The sequence below is a fragment of the Diceros bicornis genome, chromosome 9, assembly GCF_020826845.1.
Source record: "Diceros bicornis minor isolate mBicDic1 chromosome 9, mDicBic1.mat.cur, whole genome shotgun sequence".
Taxonomy (NCBI): domain Eukaryota; kingdom Metazoa; phylum Chordata; class Mammalia; order Perissodactyla; family Rhinocerotidae; genus Diceros; species Diceros bicornis.
In genome coordinates this window covers 35,731,569-35,755,049 of record NC_080748.1, presented here as the reverse complement: position 1 = coordinate 35,755,049, position 23,481 = coordinate 35,731,569, and the positions used below count along the sequence as shown (strand labels likewise).

The 23,481-nt window shown below is 41.8% G+C and overlaps 1 protein-coding gene across 1 annotated transcript; it reads right to left on the bottom strand.

The window, feature by feature from the left end:
• Nucleotides 1-1,783: 1,783 nt before the first annotated feature.
• On the bottom strand, nucleotides 1,784-21,503 carry OLFM4 (olfactomedin 4). Its single transcript, XM_058547726.1, has 5 exons — nucleotides 21,321-21,503; nucleotides 15,915-16,067; nucleotides 10,316-10,528; nucleotides 9,167-9,320; nucleotides 1,784-2,607 (listed from the first exon to the last, which is right to left on the bottom strand). The coding sequence occupies exons 1-5, from the start codon at nucleotides 21,501-21,503 to the stop codon at nucleotides 1,784-1,786; spliced, it is 1,527 nt and encodes a 508-aa protein (XP_058403709.1).
• Nucleotides 21,504-23,481: the final 1,978 nt, after the last annotated feature.

Below are 23,481 nucleotides of genomic sequence, written 5' to 3'. Positions count from 1 at the left end.
AAAACTAACTGCACGAGCCTAGACTGTCTGTCCTTCCGGCTCTAGGTCACCCGACCCCCTACACATTCTGTTCGATAAAGGTGCTTCTCTCCTCAATACAGGCAGTTAGTCCCTCTGCTTTCTGTCTAAGACCTCCTGTTTGGGGATGATCTGGAGGTTTCTGACCCATGTTAATAGCTCAGCTGGAAAAGGAACATAAGCCGCACAAATATAGTCTAGCGTTGGAAATAATCAGATCAGTCATGCAAATTAATAAGTGCATAAGGTCATATCCCAAAAGAAAAGAGTGCAGCCTCATACAACAAAAGCTGCCAGAAAAAACTGATTTTAAAAGGAAATGAAAACTAAAGAGCCAGCCCTGACTTTGGACTCCTTTCAAAGCTGTTGATGTTATCTGTTGTGAGATGTATGATCTCCTGGGCATTGGCGTTTGGGAGATAGCCATTCCCTGGACCCCTCAGCAAGGTGTGAACTACGCTATTAACAGGTTTTTTAATAATAAAATAAAAGAGTAAGAAAAACAAAAGACAACATTTTTTTCAAAACACATTTTAATCATTTATTAAAAGGAGAAGAGTACAGCATGTAAGAAGCCAATCGTGTAGACTAGGACTCATAAACAGCAAAGGAAAATACACCAAGACCAGATGATAAAGCCATCCAAAAGCACAGGGGCACATACACCCGCAAGGTTTTCAAATTGCACTGATTTACTAGATGCTTTCAATGGATTTTTTACATTTCTTCCTCCAAAAATATTAAAATTTCATTTTCTTACAAGTTTCAGGCTTAAACAAAGACAAAAATTGCATGAACCAATTGATATGACTTAATACAAGTCTCACATATGCTCCAAGGGCTTTATTATGTAAACAGATATGCTATTATTTTACCACTGCTGATTTTTTAATAGTCTTAGAGTCATGTAAGTAAAAGTTCATGATGAGACAAAATAAAATTAATTTTCTTTCTCTTTTATCTGTTCCATAAAAAACTGGTTAATATTTTGTAAGTAGGAAGTAGGGAGAGGATGGGGGGAATATGTTGGTGAATCTGGTTCTAATCTTCTGAGCTGCCTTTGGAATGAAGCTATGAGGTAGCAGGGTTCTACTGACTCTTATGTAGGTCGACAATGGGAGAAAAGAAAAATCAAGCACTTCCTCTACAGATCCATCTGGGACTGATTTGCAGTGTACAATTTAATGCATAAAAGAGCCTATCTTCAGAAAACTCAGAGCATTTTCCAGGTATAATATAAGCATGCTAAATTTACTTATCTGCCTCATACAAAACATTATTCTAGGTGCTAGTAAGAAAAACAAAATTGGAGATTTGGTCCTTCATGGAGCTTCAGATATTAATCTGCCTAATTAAACCCCAGGTTTGTTTTGGGTATGGAAGAATTAGCCAGGCTACATGGAGGAGAACTGGTCATTGAGCACTCTCTCCTGTATAAAGAATCGCCAGAAGCCATACAGAGTTCTCTTTAAGTTCCTTAATTTCCAGATGTCACTTCCCTCAAGGCTTCCTTGGACCCATAAAGCCCCTAGATCTCTGACAATCCCACCCCCCTGCAAGGACCTTATTTCAGAAGGGAAATGCATCCTTAGAGGCAGATGGCTTCCAAGAAAACTCATCAAATCAGGGCAAATATCCTAAGTCTCTGGTAGAATTATGCTCCCAAATATTACTACTAAGCAAATATACTCCTGGATCCCCTTGCAGCTATCTAAATAAGTGGAGAAGACCATTTTTTCAACAAACATTTTATTTCTCTCACATCCTAACTATAAGTGGGTATTGCTTGCTTGTGTTCCTGCTTGAAGATAACATCATAATTCAGAAGGTAACCATCATTATAGACAAAAAGTTTCTGGTCAAAAGGGTGATAGTTAATGCTCTGCACTTTTTCCTGCATCTTATGCATTATAATGTCTAGTTTGCCCTCTTTCCCTGTGTTTGTGTCATAGTAGTAGAAAATCTCTTCTGTTCTAGTGCTCAGAGTACGAGTGGCATACAGAACCCCACATACCATGAAGGCGTTAGAAACAGATGGTTTATACTGCTTGGTATGCCAAGTGTTTAGCACCACAAGCGAGGTGTCGTTGAGTTTACTAATCACCATGTTACCAGTGCTGGCTTCAGTTGAATAAATCACCCACAATCCATTCTCATCCACAGCCAAGTCAATGTCTTGCCAATCAACATTAGCATATGAAAAGCGGTTATTATAGGCAGCATCAGGGAGAGTTCGAGTTACAGCAACCTTGTTGGTGGTCAGGTTAACTTTGGCAATGTTCCGGGTATCGTACCAGTTGACATACATGTTGTTTTTGTAAACTACTGTACCACTGCCTTGGCCATATTTAATCTCATACTGTTGGGCATTTGTGTACAATAGCAAATCATCCAGTGTGTTGTAGAGTCTGTAATATTGGAAAGTTCTCCGATCTGTTTCCAAAGGTGCCACCCAATACAGTCCTTTCCCTGGATCCTCGGGAGAGTAATCCCGACCCCAGGCACCGTACTTGTAGGAGAACCCTCTCCAGTTGAGCTGAACTACTGCCGGACTGCTGATGTTCAACACACCACTGTGACTACAGCTCCCTGTACAAACAAGAAAATAAAAGGGCATTCTTAGAGAAAATGATTGACAAGATACAGTTTAATATCCTGAGAACCAAAGGAATCCATAAATGTTTTTCTTGTCAAGTTCTGATGGAGAAGAGCCAAAACCTTCTCTTGGTTTCAGTCTCATTGCAAACCCAGTGTCAGCTCTAGAGAGAACAACCTTCTATTTCTGTGGATGGGCTTTCAAACTGGAAAATGGGGACAATGAAACTGCCAAGAGACATATTAAAAATATGTGAGGGCTCAGAGACAGGAAACGGGGACTTGGTGAATTTAACAAATATTCTTCTATCAGGAAGCATTTTGCAAATATGATTTTATTTCATGTTTCTTATAGAGAAAGCAAGATCATCCCAGAATCCTACCCTATTTCCATAAAACCAGAAGGTGCTATTCACCAGGGTCAGGGAGAAACGTGATGAAGGAGAAGACTATCCCTTCACCCTTCCACCCTTTCCTGGGACCCTAAGTGCATATCCACAGCAGGTACCAACCCTGCCCCAGACTAATCTCAGAAGAGGAAGTTTATAATATAGTATTTTAAAGATCCGGAAAGATGATCCTATAATGGTGGGATTTCAGCCTTGAGAAGTCACGGAAGTTATTCTAGGGTGATATTGCCTGCTTTGTGCCCAAAGCATAGCCCACCACATAGATCACTTGGTGATCATCTTGCTGCAGAATCATAAGGTAGGTCTTCCTGTTCATAACCCATATTCTGCTGTGCCATAGAATGACAGGCAAGTACTTTATCTTTTCCATTCTGATGCTGTCATTGTCACAATGTGTACAATCAAGTGAGACCAGACTCACTGGCCCACTGAATCTACGTTCCCTGTAACACTTGGGTGAATGACTCAGGCTGGGCAATTGGCCCTTCACATGGTACAACCTCTGAAATGCCTGCCAACCCAAACCGTTTATGAGCTATAAAAAATAAATAAAATTCCTCCAGTATTTTTATAATAACTATCCAAAAAGTGTTGAACACACATTTTCCGGGATCTTAATAAACCGTTAAAAAACAAGTCAGATAGTTTACCGGATGACAAAGAAAATCCAACTTCAAGTACATTTGAGGTGATTTTCCCTCATTCTGCTGTCTGGGGCAGAGTAGGTGAGGGAAGGAGAGAACAGGACTTGAATCTCTGACTCTGGCTTTAAATGCTTGGAGGGAATCAGGAAGCCCTGGAGAGCACATGGGGCAAGCTGGAGCACACAGCAGAGCTCCAAAGAATTGCCTGAGATTACCATTGGGTAGGGGGAGCAAAGCTTTTGCCTCTGAGTCTCTGCCTCTGGCAGATAGGGAAAGACCCATTCCTTTCCTTGCTAAATGTCTTCTCCTTCTCCCCTCCTCACTCAAGGACTGCTCAGAGGTAAAACCATTGCTAGAAATCCTGCATTTATTCTTCCAATCTGCTGGGGCTTTTTGGTTCCAGAATTAAATATGTGCTCCTTAAATGGTCTCATAAATCCACAGTTGGTGGGAAAGCCAGCCAACCATACAACAGGTAGAGAAATGAAACCACTCTGTACCCAACCTCAAATAATTTTGCATATCATTAAGCAGAACACAGTCGCGGGTTTATTTTAATAATGCATGCACCGTTTCATAAATAAAAAAGCAACCTGTGTTCAGCCAAGAGACTGCTCTCCACTAAAGAAATAATAAATAAAATTATAAATTATTATTTCCTTTCTTAAAAGTGATCTCTCAGATGAATGCTTGTTTGCTTTTGTTTATGAGACAATGCATGAATTATTAAAATAAAGTTAGTGGTGTGTTTGGTTTAATGATAACAAAAACTGTTTGAGTTTCCATATGCTACAAACTGGATTTTCCAGTTAAAATATCTTCCTGGGAACTTATTTATTCAACTACATTTCACTCTGAGGAAATGAAAGAAAGTCACTTTTTTCTTGCAGGTTAGGAGACTTAGAAATTGTTTACTTAAGTGAATCTTGCCTTCTTGGAAAGGAAATAGCCCAAACCAGTAGCAAGAGAATAGTTAAGGAAAACTTATGATGCATAAAACTAATTCAAGCATTATCATGTGGTTAAAGATAATAAACTATTCTGACCTAGATGTGGAAATCCTTAGACATGAAGGAACCAAAATAATCTTCTCTTAAAAATTATTATTACTATTACCTACTACCTACTACCACTAATAATAATAATAATGATGGCTCATCATTTCACAAGTTGGCCAGGAAATTAAAATTGTACCTGGTATAAATATTAAAACTCTATGAAACTTAAATCTCTTTTCCTCACCTCCCAATCATTCCTAAATATCCTCCTGTCCTTTTTGTCATCTCGCCTTTATGCTTCATCTCCTCTGGGCCATTTTTAGGGTGCTGGCTATGGTCAAAAGGAAGTGGAAATAGAGAAGAGAACTAAGCACTGTTGCCAATGCTACAGATGTGGCTACAGCAGTGACAGACCAGTGAAAAGGCTGTGACAGGCTTCCCAACTCCTGGCAGCAAACCGTCTTGGAAACAAAGATGAAACTGACAGCCAGCCCTATGCCCAACTGCTCATCTAGTCCAGCCGGAGTACCCATTCCCCCACCCAGCTACCCCAAGATGACCACAGGGTAGCTAACTGCAAATGCCAGGGAGGAGCGGAAAGAGCGCAGAATTACTTTATACCTGAGACTATAGCTGAGACTCTCCACCCTCCCTTATCTCACACCCCTTCCCAGTCCCTTCCTTCATTTAAAGGTCTTAGAGATACTCCATTCCCTTCTTGACCCTCCCATCCAACTTTACCCCATCACTGGGACAACAACCCATCGCCCAGCCATGATCCAAGAATTGTGAAAGATGTATGAATCATTTCGCATTTTCTGGTAGAAGAGAACACAGCATAGAGCTGAGAGAAAAAGTACCCTTTTAGCTGCTCCACAAGCAAGGAAGCAAAGATAATTTGGTGTTAATCAGGTTGGTGAGTTGTTGGAACTTTCTTATCACTCCAGGAATCACAGGTGCACCTCTCTATTAGAGCATCTGTGGAAAGCAGCCTGCTACAGTGAAAATATTGCCAGACAGGTTCCAATCAAATCCTGACTCCAATACTTACTAGCTGTGTATCCTTGAGCAAGTTACTTAACCTTCTGAGCCTCAGTTTCCTCATGTTAAAAAATAATAATAATACCTACTCTGCAAGAGTATTAGGAAAAAATAGAAAGAAGGTATGTACACGTAACTCAATAAATAGTAACTATCAGCATTATAATCCCATCATGTTACAACTGAAGGTTTATGTGACTGTCTCCCTTCCTGGATAGTGGTTTTAGAGGTTTCTGTACCCATCCTGGTAACCCCAGTACCCAGAAAAGGACCAGCCACACAGTGGCACCAAATTATGTTTGTGGAATAAACGAATGAAAGACTGATCAAATCTCCCAAACCCAGCTTACCCTTATTTATAAAACCCTAGCCCTCTACCCTGCTACATATCTGAACTTTTCAAAGAGCCTGGTAGTCACTCCATAGAACATAATGTGAGGAACCCTCTACACAAGTCTAGCCTTGGTTGGCCATCTCTTCATCATGTAATTCATTAGATATTGCCATGGTATTCTGAAAATATCCTGGGAAGCCACGTGGTGAGACTTTAAAATAATCTAACTTGCTTTTATAAAGTCTCATGCTTAGCAGCATTTTTTAAACAGGCCAAAGATGATATGCCTGCAGAGGAAACAATCTCGGATCCATCAATGCACTCTCTCACCTGGGCAGCTAAACTTTGTTTGGGCAAAGAGGAGAATACAATTGACATGTGAGAATTAGGCAATTAAAATGGTCATAATCATACAACAGTCAAGACTAAATTGACTCTGAATTACTGGATATATGCTCCCTACACTCTGCTCTTCCCTAGGCTTGGGTTTAGGCAGGGCACCCCATACCTTTCATACCCTACTCAATCCCCAGCCATGGCTGAGCACCTGCTCTGTGTCAGCACAGCCCAGCATCTCCAAGCACAATGGTGATCGACTCCTGGGCATCGCATCACATTCTGCCCAACTGCAGTCAATTAGATTCAGGGGAAAAACAGAGAGAGACTGAAGCTAGTTGTTTTCAAGAAAAAACGTTAATGAGCAGGAGGCCAATTATTTTAGATTAGAAAGTTCTATGAAATGAAGCAGAAAAGGATGCCATTTGCAGCATAAACCAAATATAAAGCACATTTTATTGAACCCTAACTACATGTACCAGTTCTAAGATCAAGCTGACCACAGGGGTAGCTAACCGCAAATGCCAGGGAGGGGCGGAAAGAGCGCAGAATTACTTTATAGCTGAGACTTGCATATAGGCTTTTTTGTTCTGTACAACTCTGCAGCGGAAAAAGCAGACAGGCCAGATTTTAAAGTCCCATAATAGTGAGTAACTTTAATCAAAATCTCCACAGGCTCACAACTTTGTGGTGCCTGGGGATTTTCCAATTCTGCATTACCAACCAATCCGAACAGAAAGAGAGCAAGTGAAAGAAATTGATTTAAACACACGACAAAAAGTCAGTTTAATATAAACATCATAAATATAATATGATCAAAGCTGGAGGAGGGCCAAGTGGCTTGGCAGGGATCCAAGTACAGCCAAGGTTGTGGGAAAGTGAGAGAAAATCTGGGTCTGGTTTGCTTAAACAACACAGCTGGGCTGGGATGGCTCACAAAAGTCTAAGTGTGAGGACCTAGGGGAAAGTTCTATAAAAAAAATTCTAACAAAAATAATCCACAGATTCACTTGTTTTCTTCCTTAGATATTAAGCAGTGTACTTTCTCCCTCACGGCTGTTCTTGAGTTACTGACGCCTGACACTCTGGGTCCTGAGATAACCAGGGAGCGAGAGGCCTTGCACATTCTCCTCAGCTCTGTCACTAACTACCTGTGTGACCTCAGGAAAAGCAGCATTCTCAACACCTAAGTCCCCTCCTCTGAGACATGATGGGCCTAAGCTAGACGGTCTTGAATGTTCCTTCCTGCTGTAAAAGGTCCCCATTCTAAGTGATGCATAGAAACCTGTGCTGGAAAAATCTACACCATGTTGAAGATTTGCTGAGGTAAAAAAAAAAAAAAAAAAAAAAAGACTTGCTCAGGTATTATCAAGGGTTGTCATTGCTTCAAATCCTGCCCTTGAGGAGCCCAGCAGAATGAGCCCTCATTTCCAACGCATGTTGACATGGCTGATCCCAGACCAAATTTAGCCTTGGTTTGTTACAGAGGACAGAGCATAGCCTTTGTCCTCAACCTCCTGTTTGTCACACTATGACTGATTCTCAACTGCAGAGGGAAGGAAGAGTCCCCTGAACAACATCAAGGGGCTTATAACTATGGCAGTATCTAATTAAAGCCTTAAAGAAACCAGCTACACTGAGAAGGATCCAGAAATGCACGGCCTAAAAGGAAATAGATTGTGAGCAATAGGAATTAATGGAAAATCACAAGAGCTGTATGATTTGATGAAAAGATTCTTTCCCCATTCAGGCTGAGATGCTCACAACCTGCAGAGAGCTTCCCTGTAACACTGGCGTCTCTAAAGGATAGGGCTGAACGCTGCAGCTGAGAGGCTGGCTTTAGTTCACCTGGAGGGATGTGCTCAAGCACGCAAGGACCTAGCACTGCCTTGGTTCCCAGCAAGGTTTTCCCTTCAATTATAATAATAATTGCCAGGGTATAAGAGCCAATCGTAGAGCTCTGAGCTTCCCAAGCCTTGTTTCATTAATCCTCACAGCAATCCTGCAAGGTAGGTATTACTGTTCTCACTTTACAAGTGAGGAGATTAAGGATCTTTTTGCCATGGCCACATAGCTGGGAAGCTCAGGTCTTTGGGGCCGTGCTTCTGACCCCCACACTCCACTGCCTCCATTCAGGGGGTATTTATGGAGTACCCATCTCTGTGCTATACTTGACCCCCAGGATGATTCATTAGAGAGGGAGATGCCACCCCTGCCCTCCAGGAACTCACAGTCCAAGAGGGACAGCAAGGTACACCCACAAGTACTGGACAGGTGGGGCCATGCCTTTGATCCTCACTGAAGCCTAGGATACATTCTACAGCAGGTGCTCAACATGCCTTTAGCGAAAGCACAAAGGAAAAATAAAGAGGTGGGAAGAGGGAAGGAGGGAGAGAAGGCGAGGAGGATTCAAGGCATAACCCCAGCTCATCTGATAAATCCACAAGACAGCACAGATGCCACCCAGATTCCAGAAGCTTTCACCTGGCCCCCTAAGAGCAAGTTCATCACCGTAGAGATGGTTTTCCTATCAGTAAATGCAAAGGGAATACGTGTAACATATGGATTTTGTTTTAAATCAACTCTTTGTTTGTGCTTTTCCTCTGTGAGACACAGAATGTGATAGTATGTACAACCACTAGGAGTAGAGATTTAAAAGCATGAAAGAGTAAACTCAGAACTGCAAAAACCCCATCCTTCCTTCATGATTGCAATCCCAAATTCCTTCCCCACCCCACTCTCGGCTCCTCACGAGGCCTGGCACAAGTGGTAAAAATATGGCACGCTTACCCGGAGCAGGCGGAGGGAGGGGAACCTTTTCATCTTTAGAGGCTTCACATTCCTTTAGCCTTTTCTTCAGAGCCACGATGTTTCGGCGAATGATAAGGACATTGTTTTTGTCTAGTGTCTCCAGTTTCTCTACCACGAGAGTCAAATTCCTTATCTAAGGAAATAAAAATTCAGAGCGACTTTATATTATCATGCAATTTCTTTCATAAACATTCCAGGGCTGAATTTGTCACTTAGTGAAACATTGCTGGAGAATACACCCAAGACTCATCTGAATGGTTTCATTTGGAAGAATACATTTTATGGTTTAAGCGTGAACGCCTGTCAGATCGCAGGCAGATGTGTGTGACAAGAAGAAAACGACAGAGATTTTAACAGCTTTGATAATAGAGCACAGGATCAGTCTAAGCATCCACAAATGTCCATTAAAGTTCATTTCTCATAACCTTTTCCTATAAACTCATGTTTACTCATGTTGTCTTATAATTAAGTTTCTAATGAATGGTGAGGGCCAGAGAAAAGTTGAATTCTAAAATATGTAACTAGAATTCTCAATTATAGCCCATGTCATGACTACGCTAGTAAATTCTCATGGATACAAATTATCCAGCCCTAACATTAATGTGATGGTCTTTATCCACAGAGCTTAAAAGGCTTCACTAAAACATACTCACAAGAAACTTCTTTAAAGAGGGTTACCAGTATGTGAAGAAGAATTCCAAAAAAGATCAAGGATTACGTGATCACTCAAAAGGAAAAATAGACCTAGCAAGTTCAAAATCAGGTAAATTGTGGCTTTCTAGTCCCATGAGGATAAACCCAGAACAGAGAAGACACTTGATCTAGCTTGGCCATGGAGTTGTTCAGATTTATATCATCTCCTTTCTAGAGACATTGAAAGGCCATTTGGTTCTAGGGCAGGACTCTGACCATTAGACAACACCTGCTCTTCAATCAACATGTTCCCAATGTGTTTAACTTACTATTCAAAGACAGGCACCCATCTAGAGCAGAACATGGGACGTGCCACGTGGTCATGAGAGAGTACAGAATGAGAAGTTGGAAGAGAGAGATTCATATCCTGGGCCTAGCACTTGATCACTGAAGAGGATTTATTATTATACACTGAGAAGTGAGTTCACTCCTTACCTCCAGTTCCAGCTGGTCAACAATTTCTGAGCTTCCAACAAAACTCTTCTTCAGCAGTATGATCAGTTTCTGCATCTCCTTCACTTCTATCTTGATCAGCTCAAATTCCAGTTTAGTGTAAGAAATGATATCACTTTCCATGATCTCTACTCGGACAGTTAGGTTTACGAGTTTCTTTTCATACACACTGATTAAACGGATATACTCCTTCACCTGAAAGGGAATCAAAATGCTCAAGTCAATTCCCAGAGTAATATCATACAGTCTTCCTCCACTACCAAGCCCTTGGAGGCTATTTGATTGCTGTCAATCTTTTTTTTTTCCTTTGGTAAAGAAATGGATCAAAATATATTTAACTAGATTTTTTTTTAATCTATCCAAATACAAACTAAAAAGAACTTACTACATTTGGGGGGTGGATTTTGCACTTGCCTAAACAAAATAATTTTGCTTCAGAATCATCATTTGCAAGTACATTTTAATCTCCATTTTAATATTTGAAGATATTAGCTCTCCAAACTAAAGTGGTTTGAATCACAGTCTCTTGCCCTCCCTCTTCCCCTCAATGCACATGATCAGGGTTTCCCAACCTCAGCACTATTGACATTTTGGGCTACATCATTCTTTCTTGTGGGGGGATATATTATGTATTGTAGGATGTTTAGCAGTCACTCTTGCCTCTAGATGCCAATAGCACCCACCTACCCCCTTGCTGTGACAACCAAAAGTGTCCCAGACATTGCTAAATGTTCACGGGGGCAAAATCACCACCACCACCACCCTCCCTCTGTTTAGAACCACTGCTCTAAATCTAAGTATTTTCTAAAAGAGGGAGAAATGCACTAAGCAGAATTCCCTCTTTGATCGCCATATGCAATGAGTTGTGAGCCCTTCTGCCTTTTACAAAGTGGCATAAAGACCCAACTTACTACACAATATGTGAGTGTATGTGGAACTGTAAAATACACATTTCATTAACTGCACCCACATTTATTCCAAGAACTGATCATTGCAATCAGACCTTTCAATTGCACATTTGTTGCATATATTTGAATGTCTGATCATTAAGTTAAAATACTTCCAAAAATTTCCTTGATGGTTTAGTGTATAATCGGAATCTCCAAATGGATATTTCAATAAACACACTTGGTGATTCTTTCTGTATCTGGTCTCTAAAAGAAATGCCATGGCTTTTTTAAGGACCTCCTCATTAAAAGTTGCTGGTTTTACATTCTTTTTAAAAATTTGAACATAAGTGATACTTTTCCCCAAACTGGGCTAATGTCAAGTAGCTGATCCACAGTGCCTGGATGAATTCAGAGCCAGATGTTGGCCTCTAATACTTCTAATATCAAAGGCAGCCCTAACTTCTGTCATTTTAGCCCTTCCACTTAACCCCACTGTGCAAATTAAAGTAGACTCACAGGCCACAGACCTAAAGGGCTAGGGCTTCAGGCAAAGAGGATTTTAATGAAAGTTGAAAATGCAGCCCTTGGCACTTCTAGTGTATCTCCTCAGGCAACTGATACTCACTGCCGTCAGATGTGCCATCACTCAGAGGCTCATAAGGCTGTTGACATTTTGGTGGATAAAGAGGTTAAAATATATATATATTTAAAACCTAACAAGTCTCCTTCAAAAGTACAAACACAGATATAAGGTAACCAGCTTTCAATTTCTACAAAAATCAGGCATAAAACCTTGCCTGTGACAAAAAATAATAATAAAGTCTCAATCTATGGCAAAAATGGAAGATTGTGAAATGAATATTCTTGCTGGCATTTGGCCTTGCCAGCTCTTGGAACAAATGAAACACCCTCAGCTTTCCTGGAACATTTTGGTGGCACATCGCAGCTGTTGTTCTACAAAAATGAGTGATTCAACTGTCATCTCCGCTAAATAAAATGTGGCTCTCCCAGATTCTCACTGACAACCAAGTCATAACCTGGAGTCTGCTACCTAGGAGAGTGTGTGCTGTGCCTGCCGTAGTTTAGTCACAAAATGAAGGGTCTCTAAAGATCTGTTCAGGAAAAAAACGTGAGGTTCTTTCAGCTGACATTTAAAGGAAAGCTCAGTGATGTTCAGGAAAACTGGAATCATCCATGGAGTTATAGAAGGCAGGAGAGAATTTGAGGATGGCCAGAAAGACTTCACAGTGTGAACTTTAGTAATTTAAGGAGATTGTTAGTATAAACCCTTCATGTGTACGGATCTCTAGTGTTGAGACAGCATGGACAATTCTGAGAACATTCCAGCTCTTGCTGGAAGGTGCAGTCTCAGCAGAGGCAATCCAATTTCCCCAACGATGTGTAGCAAGAATACAGGTCTAGCCCTAAGGGGACATATTCCTGTGTCAACATCTTTATTGCGAAGCTCCTCATCACTTCGAGTTTGAGCTTTAGAGGATTCATCCATGCTTGCCTGCAAATCACCAGCCTAACATTCAGAGCCTCCATTCTTTTGTTCGTTATGCACGTATTACGTCATTGATGGGTTCTAAGAATCAAAGCTTGTTTGGGGGTTTGTTCTGGGGTGTCTGTTGTTGTCCCATACAGTAAATGTGGTCTTGTAATAGATAAGGATGCAGTACAGCTGGCTATTATGCCAAAGAATTAGTCTGGCTCGTGTTTCTGCCAGTTCCTCAAAACCTGTGCTCAGAACTATGGCCAGATTATCTGAAATAAGTAAATGTACTTTGCAACATACTGTTATCTTAATATCTCTTTAAAAATAAATGCAACAAGATTGATTGAGCTTGAATTGACCATCAAGACATATGACGCACTTTGGAGCTAGACCCATCTAACCTTAAATTTGACTTCAGTACTTAATGAGCAAATCATTTAATTTCTCTAAGCCTTGATTTCCTCCTCTAAACTAGGAGCAATGATATCAAGCTTACAAAATTATAGCAAAGACCTGAGATAACGTATATTAGGTGCCTAGCACAATGGTTGGCCTATAGATTACAGTAATTGTTAGAGAAACAGTGATTTGTTTTTTTCAATCTGACCTTTTAATTTATTGTATTTCACTGCACAAAACATTGTTCAATCAATGTTGTTTGTTTACGGGTTGCCTAAATGTTTCCCAGGCTGCCTCAACCCTCTCATGCATGAGGATCTATTAACAAATGTGTTATATAAAATAACTCGCCCCAAAGACCATAATCCTCAAGAGAAAGAAAATCTCGAGCTGCCTTTTGCATTGTCCCCTTCCTAAATATAGTCACAAGAGGACATATCATAAACAACAGAAAATGATCAAATGCTTTCAGCATCTTATGCAGAGGCAGCTCCCTGTCTCCTCTGTGTACTGACAGATAATGAAGCAATGTAAGGCAGTCAAAACCCTTTTCTACTGGCCTGCCCAAAGGGGCATTCCCCCAGGCCTCTAGATGAATGGTGATTTCCAAGGCAACCTAGAGACAGCTATAATAATTCACCAGGAAATTCAAAAGCTCTCAGCTGAAGAGATAACTTTGGATTTGAAGACATTACTGACCTACTGCATCTCTTTTTGGGTCTGCACTGGAGGGTGATGATAGCATGGTGAGAGAAAAGAGAACTGGGATAATTTCTAAGGCCCAAATTCCCAACCTGGCTTAACCAGCCAAGAGAGGGATGATCTCTCCATTTATGCCCCTTTACCTTTATGAACCTCAGTTTTTCCATCCCTAAAACGGGAGGGAGAACATCTGGCCTATCTGCCTTGAAGGTTTGCTTGAGAGGAAAATAAAACTGGAAGCATTAAGAAAAGCGCAAGGGAAGCTTTTACTATTACCGTTGTTGTTATCACTTGTTACATCAAATCTATTATGCAAACCTCAGCTGGCAGGTCAATTTCTTTCTTAGACCTCAATCACAAATTTTTTAGGACCAGCTACTGACACTTTCAGAAGTAAAAGTTTTCCCACCTACTCCACACGTCTTCCCTGCCAATTATTAGCAAGGCAGATGTCACCTGCCCCCCCCTTATGGGATTGGAATTAAATGTCCCATAGTCACAAACCTGCCAAGCTACATACTTTCCCTGGAGCAGCATGGGGTTTCAAACTGCCCTTCACACTCCTGCCAGCAAAGAAGACATGCAAATCAGAAGCTTCCACTATTTCAAAGCAAATGACTCTAACTGAAAAGATCTTTACCTAGGATTTTCCTCCACTTGTTATGTTTTTATGCATAACTTCTTATCTGTACTTGATTATGCTGGAATAAGGCTATGAATATTAATGGTTGGAATTTATAATTTAGTGCTGTGCCTTTTCTGCTGATTAATTCAAGGACATTTTATTTCTTAAGAAGCTAGGTTCCTGGAGTAGTCAAACACATTTTCCTGGACACCCATTTAAACTTAGAATATTTATCTACCAATTCAGGTTGAAAGCAAGGTCTCAGCCTCACCATAATTTTTGTCTTAAAGGATAACTATGCTGGATGTTGCAGTAGCTAAGCTTAAATTTCTCAGGAAAACTTATTTTGAATCTTGCAGGAAAGCCAGAGCTCCTTGTAAATTAACGGAGTGTATTAAATAATGTATAATGTGATTATAGCCTAGCTTGGACTTCACCTGTGCAGAAAATGGGAGCCTTTCTAACTGATTTTTAACTTGGCTAAAAAGGTAGACAGGGTCAAAACTGGAATGCCAAGTCACATTGCTCCAGCCAGCTCAGAGAAAGGCAAACCCTGTGGGATAACTTCCCCTGGCCAGGGAAAAGTGGTAATCGGGGAGTTTGACTCAGGGTTTTTACCAAGGCTGAGGGACCTATTAGTCTTGATTCAATTTCCCAGGGAAGCCTTCGGTTTTGGTCTAATGTTAAACACATCTAACGTAATGTTCCTGCCGAGACAACAGAGGATAACATCAAGAAAGAGAGAGAGAAAAGAGTAAATTGGAAAGAAAAAATCAGAGGAAGAGACAGGAAAAGAGAGAGGAAAGAAGAAAGATAAGAGGCAGAAGTTTCAGGGGAGTGGAGGAGGAGACGGAAGAGGAAGAGAAGGTGAAGGGGCCTTCCAAAAGTAAGAGCAGACGAAAAAGAGTAAAAAACAAAAAAACAAAAGAATTAAGAAGGAAAGGGAAAGAAAGATTAGGAGGGATTGCCAAAGGAAAGGTTGAGACAAAGGGAGAAATAAAAACAAAAGGAAGAGGGCATGAAATAGGAATAGGAAGGAAAAGGGAAAGAGAAGGAAGATAGAATAGAACACAAAGAAGATAGAGGAGAGGAAAGAAAAGAAAACAGAGGTGGAGGGAAGACCAACAGGAAAAAGAAACAACAAAACAAAATAAAAATTGCAGAGCTGGCATTCGAAGGGAGACCAGCTTCCTTCCAAGTGGGTGAACACCACCATGTTGAAGTGAGTTTATCCACGGCGTGAATAATCTCGATCCCACTTTCCTCCTGTGCTCTCATTTTTCCTGCCCTAAAGAACTCCACAGGTGTACTGTAAAATAAACACTAACGCCTCCACAGGATGCAAACGTGCTGTCTTTGATACAGTGAAGAACGGCTGCTCATCAAGTCCTGAATAAAAAGCATTTTGTTTTGTTTGTTTGTTTGTTCTTATCAAGATATTGTTGGAAGAGAAAAAAAAAGGCTTACTTTAGAAAGCTCTATCTTGAACCTCCTGGAGAGACTGTGAGCTGTGTTTTCCAAGCGTTCCACTCTGTCCGCAGGAAAGGTGGTGTCTGGCAGGGTAATGGAGCACTGGCAGGTCCCGCGGTCATCCTTGGAGCCGGTGAAATTGGAAAACAACTGTAAATAAAAATAAGTTCAATGACAGTAATAAGCTAGGAAATGAGCTTTTTGGCAACTGGAGAGACAGAAATTGGCTTGTCAAAAGAGTGCTTAGAGGCAAGCAAGAGGAGTCCAATACATAAATGGATAGAATCATAGAAACAAGCTAAAACCGCCATGTTTCACAGGTGGTTAATTACATGCAGTATTCAGCCACGTCTCCACCTGTTGGGCTGAACCACTATGTCAGTCACCTTTACCTAAAGGAAGATTCTTTTTTCTTGATGAGTCTTAAAGGAAATTATTACTGTCCCAATGCAAGGAAAGGGAAATGAAGTGATGGATGTCCTAAGTTTGAATTCTAATTCTACCACTTACCAGATGTGAACCCTTGTTAAGTCTCAGTTTCCTCATGTGTCAAATAACCTACTTCACAGGGTTGTCCTCAAGAGTAACTGAGTAAAGTAAACCAAGTCCCTGGTACATGGTAGGTGATCAGTCACTTTCCCTTTCCTTCTACTCACTCATTTTCTTCTCCTCACCTGTATCTGAACCCCACTCAACCCAATGCCTTCCAAGAGAATGAGGAGAACATCAAGGATATGGGTTACAGTGAAACTATACAGTGCAATTCACATCCTCTCTTCACCTGGGAAATTGCATAATTAACATCCTTCAAAATGGAAACAAACCAGCCATTTGTTAAAAACTGAACAGTGTATAAGTTTGAAGGTTTTGTGCAAATTTTTTTTGTTTTCCAGCTTACCACTTGCAGAAAAGTCATTTTAAAATATTTGATGTTTCTTTAAGATATTCAGGCTCACACTTTGGTGCCGCTGCATATTTTAAAATGACAAATTTGAAAGATCCTGTTTTTCTTTTGTCCCCTTTGAACTTCCCCAAGGGGATCCAGCACAATTAACATTTTTTTTATTTCTGCTACTGCCTTACAGAGTAACTCTTGGCAGCCAACTGGCTGTACCCTTCAATGATCTCATCTGACAGCCAGCCCAAATCTCACCTGTGGAACATCAGCCTGAAGGGTCTCTTTCTGAAACTACTAATGGGAGGGCAATGGCTAGCAGAGTTTGAAGAGATGCAGGCTACACCTCTCAAAATTTAAGAGGTAAGCTGGCTGCAGCTAAGGTTGTGTGCTCTGAGCATGTAATATCTACCAACTGCCATGATTCCCATACAAGCTGGACCTAGATGCTTCTACAATCGAGATCTATTCTGTCAGTGTCCTTTGGACCAATTAATTTAGGCTTTTGCAACTAAGTTGTTAACAACTAACTTAATTTAGTTAATTTAACCTAATCTTCTTTAAAATGAGCAGAATGAAAAAAATATACATATATACAGATTTTCTTGGACCTACAATGGGGTTTTGTCCCAATAAACCCATCATAAGTTGGAAATATCATAAGTCAAAAGTGCATTTAATACACTTAACCTATTGAACATCATAGCTTAGCTCAGCCTACCTTAAATGGGCTCAGAACACTTACATTAGCCTACAGTTAGGCAAAATCATCTAACACAAAGCCTATTTTGTAATAAAGTGTTGAATAGCTCATGTGATTTATTTTTTTTTATTTTTGTTTTTTTTGTGTGTGAGGAAGATCAGCCCTGAGCTAACATCTGCCAATCCTTTTTTTTTTTTTTTTCTGAGGAAGACTGGCCCTGGGCTGACATCCATGTCCATCTTCCTCTACTTTATATGGGATGCCGCCACAGCATGGCTTGACAAGCGGTGCGTCAGTGCATGCCCGGGATCTGAACTAGCAAACCCTGGGCCACCGCAGCAGAGCACCCGCACTTAATGGCTTGCGCCACCGGGCCAGCCCCTCTCATGTGATTTATTGAATACTATACTGCAAGTGAAAAACAGAATGGTTGTGTGGGTACAGAATGGTTGTAAGTGTGTGGGTTGTTTACCCTCGTGATCGGATGGCTGACTGGGAGCTGCAGCTCGCTACTGATGCCCAGCAATCACAGGCGAGTATTGTACCACATATCGATAGCCTGGGAAAGATCAAAATTCAAAATTTGAAGTTCGGTTACTATGAATATGTATCACTTTGACACCATTGTAAAGTGGAAAAATTCTTAAGCCCAACCATCTTTAAGTCAGGGACCATCTGTGTGTGTGTGTGTATATATATATGTATATTTGTACCCAAAACTCTCTATGCCAGCTAAATTCTTGACGTTGGCCTCAATTTTCTTTGCCAATCACATCCCACACCTGCAGGAATTGGGGAGTAAGGAGGAGGGACAAGTAGGTTTATGCTGACCACGGGGACTGGGATGGGGGAAGGGAAGGGTCTTTGTCAGGGATGCATAAGGACTGGGTAAGCTATACGGGGAGCCTGTCAGAGAGGCCAGCTTCCCTTTGAACCGGCTCTATCACTCCCACTGAAGACAGAAAGACTCCAGCTGAAGCTCAAAAACCAATGCTTTTACAGGAGGACCGGCATATCATGGACTTTTGAAGAAATAGCTTATTGTAATAACTGTCTACCCCCCCAAAATTCTTGCATCGCATTTTGACAAGGGGAGGTAAATTAGCTGCACGAGACAGAATTGGACCATTCTTAGAGTTCTCTGAAAAGCTCTGTCAACTCAGAAAAAGTGGAGATCATCAAGCAGTTTCTAGACAATCAACTAGAAACCACTAGCTAATAACTTTCAGTCTTGAAGTTCACCTGAAAGGCAGGCAAATAATTATGAGCCCTGCAGACAGCCTTCCTCTGTCTTCTATTGAACAACTCTGTCCCAGCACTGTGGACTCCCCAGCATCCAGCCTGCTTATCATCAGCCCAGCGTGCTCAGCTGACATCAAAATGGGCCATAAGTTTGATCAGTGCCTCCCATTAGAGATATTTCTGCTCCTTGCATTCAAAGACAATGAAACGAATGGTGATGGGTCTCTCTCCGAGGTGAAGGCCTAAACTCGATGCGATTGTAACATGGGGAACGGGAGACAAAGACAAGTGCTTGTCCCCTTGGCCTTGTGGAGGGCAAATAGGACCCCATGTACCCCACAAGACACCTTACACCAATAGGTTCTCACTCAGCATGTGTTCAATTAACATTTACTGGTATCTACAACGTGCCAGGCTCTGGTCTTCAGGAGACAAATAAAACCCGGTTCCTGCCCAGTGAATCAGGCCCATGGTCGGTATGCAAGCTTTCGTGTCTTTTCTTTCACCAAGACCCTTAACCTGATGACAAAAGCTCATAACTTATTGTGGTTCCGACTCTGCCAGTTACTGTGGGGAGCGAAGCATGGAGCCTTTTCTCATCTATGAGATGAGGACCCTGAGAGTGGCCCCTTCTTTGGAGGGTGACATCTGAGGCAGGTGGAGTGCTCTGAGCACTACAGCAGGAAGTGCGACTCACTGTGATTTAAGGTTGCAGTTGGCTCTAATTAGCAGCCAAGTCTAAGTGCCTGTAAAGAGTCAAGGCATAAAATAATGGTACTCAACATTTTCAAAGTACAGAAAATGATACATTTGGAACTTGCTCAATGACAGTTATAAAAGAGTTTGCTGCCACTTTCCAAAGAGCTCATCAAGCTGACAGCCAGCCCTAGAAAATTGGGTTTATAGTGAAAGCGACACCTAGTCCACCATAAAAATTTTGGAGTTGTGATATTGACTCACCAGAGGGAGATAAGCCAACAAGGAAGGAAATTAAAACCTCTAAGTACAATTTAACTACCATTCCTTATCTACTTGTAAATATTTATCTCCTTACCAGACAACAGGCATTTTGAATTTCTCCGTTTCTTGACCTAAATTTTATTTTCTATTATTTTAGCTGGTCATCAAACCCAAATACTGGCTTCTGATTGGTGATGAAGCTTCAAAGTAAATTATTATTGTTAACTTTATTTTTTTGTTTAATGCTAACTAGTTCTACTTGTCCCCAGAAATCATTTAGTATCATGGAATAAAGTCATGCATCTGACTTCTGGCTACAAAGAATCTTTGCGCATATTCATGACTCTCAAACGATTCTCCTTTTAAAAACAAGCAGTTTTCATCTATACTCCCTGAAAATGTAGAAAGCTGCATAAAGAGAGATGGTGAGGAGCATGGGCAGACTAAGTTTGAGCTATGTAACTTGCTAGCTTAGTGACTTTAAGCCAATGACTTCACCTCTCTAATCCTCCGTTTTCACACCTCTAAAATGGGACCATTAAATTTACCTACCTCTTAGGATTAAATAACATAATATATATTATGTTCTTAACCTAGTCCTGGCACTATTAGGCACTCAATGAGCGTTGTTGCTGGTGTTTCTATCTGGGCCCTATCCAACACATTTGTTAATCAACAATTTTCATCACAAATATAGTCCTGACGGTGAAAATGAAAACAACAAACACACGCCTTTTCCTCCCCCTTTCCCACTGCTCCTTCCATTCAGACATGATCACGTAAGCAGCAACCTGACCTGTGAGTAAAGATCCGGTTTTGAAGGAGTTAAGCCTCCCCAACCCCAAGTCACGCCTTAGCTTGGAAAGCCCCAGGGAGCTAGGGTTTCTACAGGTTCTAGGGATGTAGCCTACCTGGACCAATCCCTTTCTAGTGCATGCTTTGGGCTGGTTTGTTTGTTTCTACTGCTGTTGTTTCGAGCTGGAAATGGCTCTAAAGATTTTCTATAAGGAAGATTGAGAAGAGGTAACACTTCTCGAGGAAACGTCCATGTGTAATAGCACTTTCCTAAAAAGCAATGACTCCTCCCCCTACTTCTGTCACCCATCTGCTTTACAAACCAGGCTCAGAGAAACTGTCAGGGCTCCACTGGAGCATCACTGGCTCTCATCCCCCAAGGGCTATTCTTCACTGTCCACAGGGTCCCCCCCTGCCAGGCAGCAAATCAACTGGACAAACTTGTCTAGAGCTTCTACTGGCAGGGCTCCTTCCTTAACAGTTCTCCTCCGGATGGAACCCTGGCATCTCTACTTTTAGAGATCCCCTCACTCTGCCCTGATTCTAAAGTGAAGCCTGGTTTGAGAACCTCTTTAAAGCTTAGATTCTTTCCTGAAAGCCTCCAGTTGCAGAACAGAGATGTTGTCTTTTGCTTACAATTGAATTATTTCACCTAGCTTTTAATTTATTTCCAGGGTGCCTACAGTTAACAAAGAGAGTCATAAATCTTTTATAGTGCTCAGGTCTAGCCATCTGTGAAATTATGTTCAGGTCTCTAAAAAGTGAGAGGAAGGGAATGAATGCAGTTCTCAGACTGAGACCTCCTCACCTGGGACACGGTGGTGGGGCCAGTGCTGGGACCAGGGCCAGGGGTCAAGCTGGAGCTGAAGTCATCATCAGAGAAGGAGCCGGGGCTGGCGCCAGAGATCAGGGGCTCCAAATTCCCCAAATCCCCTGCGGCTGGGCCAAGGAGGAACAGTAGGGCCAGCAGGAAGGGAAGGCCCAGGCTCATCTTGTCCTCTTGGTTGGAGCAGCTGGCTTCTGCACAGAGCCCAGAGGCTTCTTATAGTGCCCAGTGGAGATTTCCCCACGGCGAGTTTGTGGGGAAAGAGGAAGCCACCAGATACCGCCCCAAGAGGGTCAGGACACCGAGGGACCTGAGTCATCTCCACACCTTGTTGCTGAGCCCCACTCTGCCTGCTGACCTTAGATCTGGTTCTCTCCAGCCAAATATTAACTCAAATGTTCTTTTTTAAGCTCAATATCTGGTTTCCAACTTGATGCTTCCTTGAAAGAGATGAGATCAAAGTAGTCTTTGTGGATGAAACAGAGCTTGGAGGTCCCAGGAAGGAAAAGCAACCCTTAGTCCTTTGTCCAGAAGCCACTTCTAGTTGATCACCCCCCATTTTACAGAATGCTGTTCTCCAAAGCAAGTTATGGAACTCAGTTTAGAGACTGTGACTGGCAGGGAGGGAGATTCCCTCTTCAGCTGCTACTGCCCAGGTTGTCTCTGACCTCTCCCTTGTAGCATCTCCGTCTAGACAAAGTTCTCTCAACAATGCCACCCTGAAAGAGAGACCAGCAGTGTTTTGTTCCCTGGAAAATCAGTTATGGCTCTGTACTATCAAGCAGTCACACCTGTGAGCGTGATGTAGGAGAAAGAACCCCAACAGGAGGCTCTAGACCCAGTTAGGGAGGCCCATGTGGAGCAGTCTCTCTCTCCAGAAGGCTCTGTCTGATCTCCGTTGTCCCAGGCCCTCTTGTGAGCTGCTCAGGCATTCAAGAGCTCAAGGCTTATTCATTGTGAAACTGAGAAATAGGGATGGTCTTCAGGCTCTGTTTGTACCTCTCCTTTGTCACCTCTGCCTTCTTCCCTGAAAAGTGAAAAAGGTGTTGGCCTGAATATTGAAAACCAGCTCTGTCACTCAGGCAAGTCACTTAGCCCCTCTAGTGTTGTGACAATTCCTAAATTGTTAGAATTAAGTGAAATATTATATGAGGAGTTGCTTATAAGCTTTTAAGTCCTATACAAATGTTGGGTTTGTGTGCTTTTTTTGTTTTATTCTTAATTTCCTAAAGCCTGGCTGAGTATGTACAGTTGTTGGGTTCAAAAGAAGGCCCCCGCCCCACTCCATCCCCACGCCACCCCAGGAGGACTTGGAAGACCTGGTTTGAAGGGTTCTTTCCCTCCACTGCACAAACTCTCAGAATAAACACTGTGCTCATGCGAGAAACAGAGTCTTAAACACTTAATACACAATTCAGATGCTCAGGGGAGGGGACGGGCAGGAAAAATAAGAGTGAATGAATAGAGAGTGAGGAAGGAGAAGAGACAGGGATGGAAAGGGGGAAAGAAACACGTCTTTCTCTTTTTGGTGTATCCAAGGCCCCCTGGGGCTGTATTCCTGGTCCAATGCCTCACATTGCCCCCTGACCCAGAAGGCTGAGTGGACACCCCAACCAGATCAGTCTCCCCAACTTTAGGGTCCATACTGCCCCAGCCATCCAGGCTATCACTGCTGCTTCTCCATTGAAACACACCTGTCCAGCCACACAGGGTGCCTTCTCGGGCAATCTTTCACCCATATTCACGTGGATGTGGTGATTAGAGGTAGTTAGAGTTGATGCAGGAAGGACAGGAGTGTTTTCTCAGAAGCTTTCTGGAAATAACAGGGTCTACCTACATTATCTGCTCCAAAGCCATCTATGATGAAGAGTGAAGTCAGGGAGAAGTGATTTGTGGCCAGTCGTTAGGGGTAACAGGAGTATTTTGAAGCCCCCACCTCTCATATTCTGCCCTATGTAGGGTTGTCAAATTTAGCAAATAAAAATACAGGACACCCAGTCCAATTTGAATTTCAGATAAACAACAAATCATTTTGTAGTATATGCCCCATGCAATATTTGGAACATAGTTATACTAAAATAATTATATGTTGTTTTATTTAATATTCAAATTGAACTGGTTGTCCTATATTTTATCTGGGAAC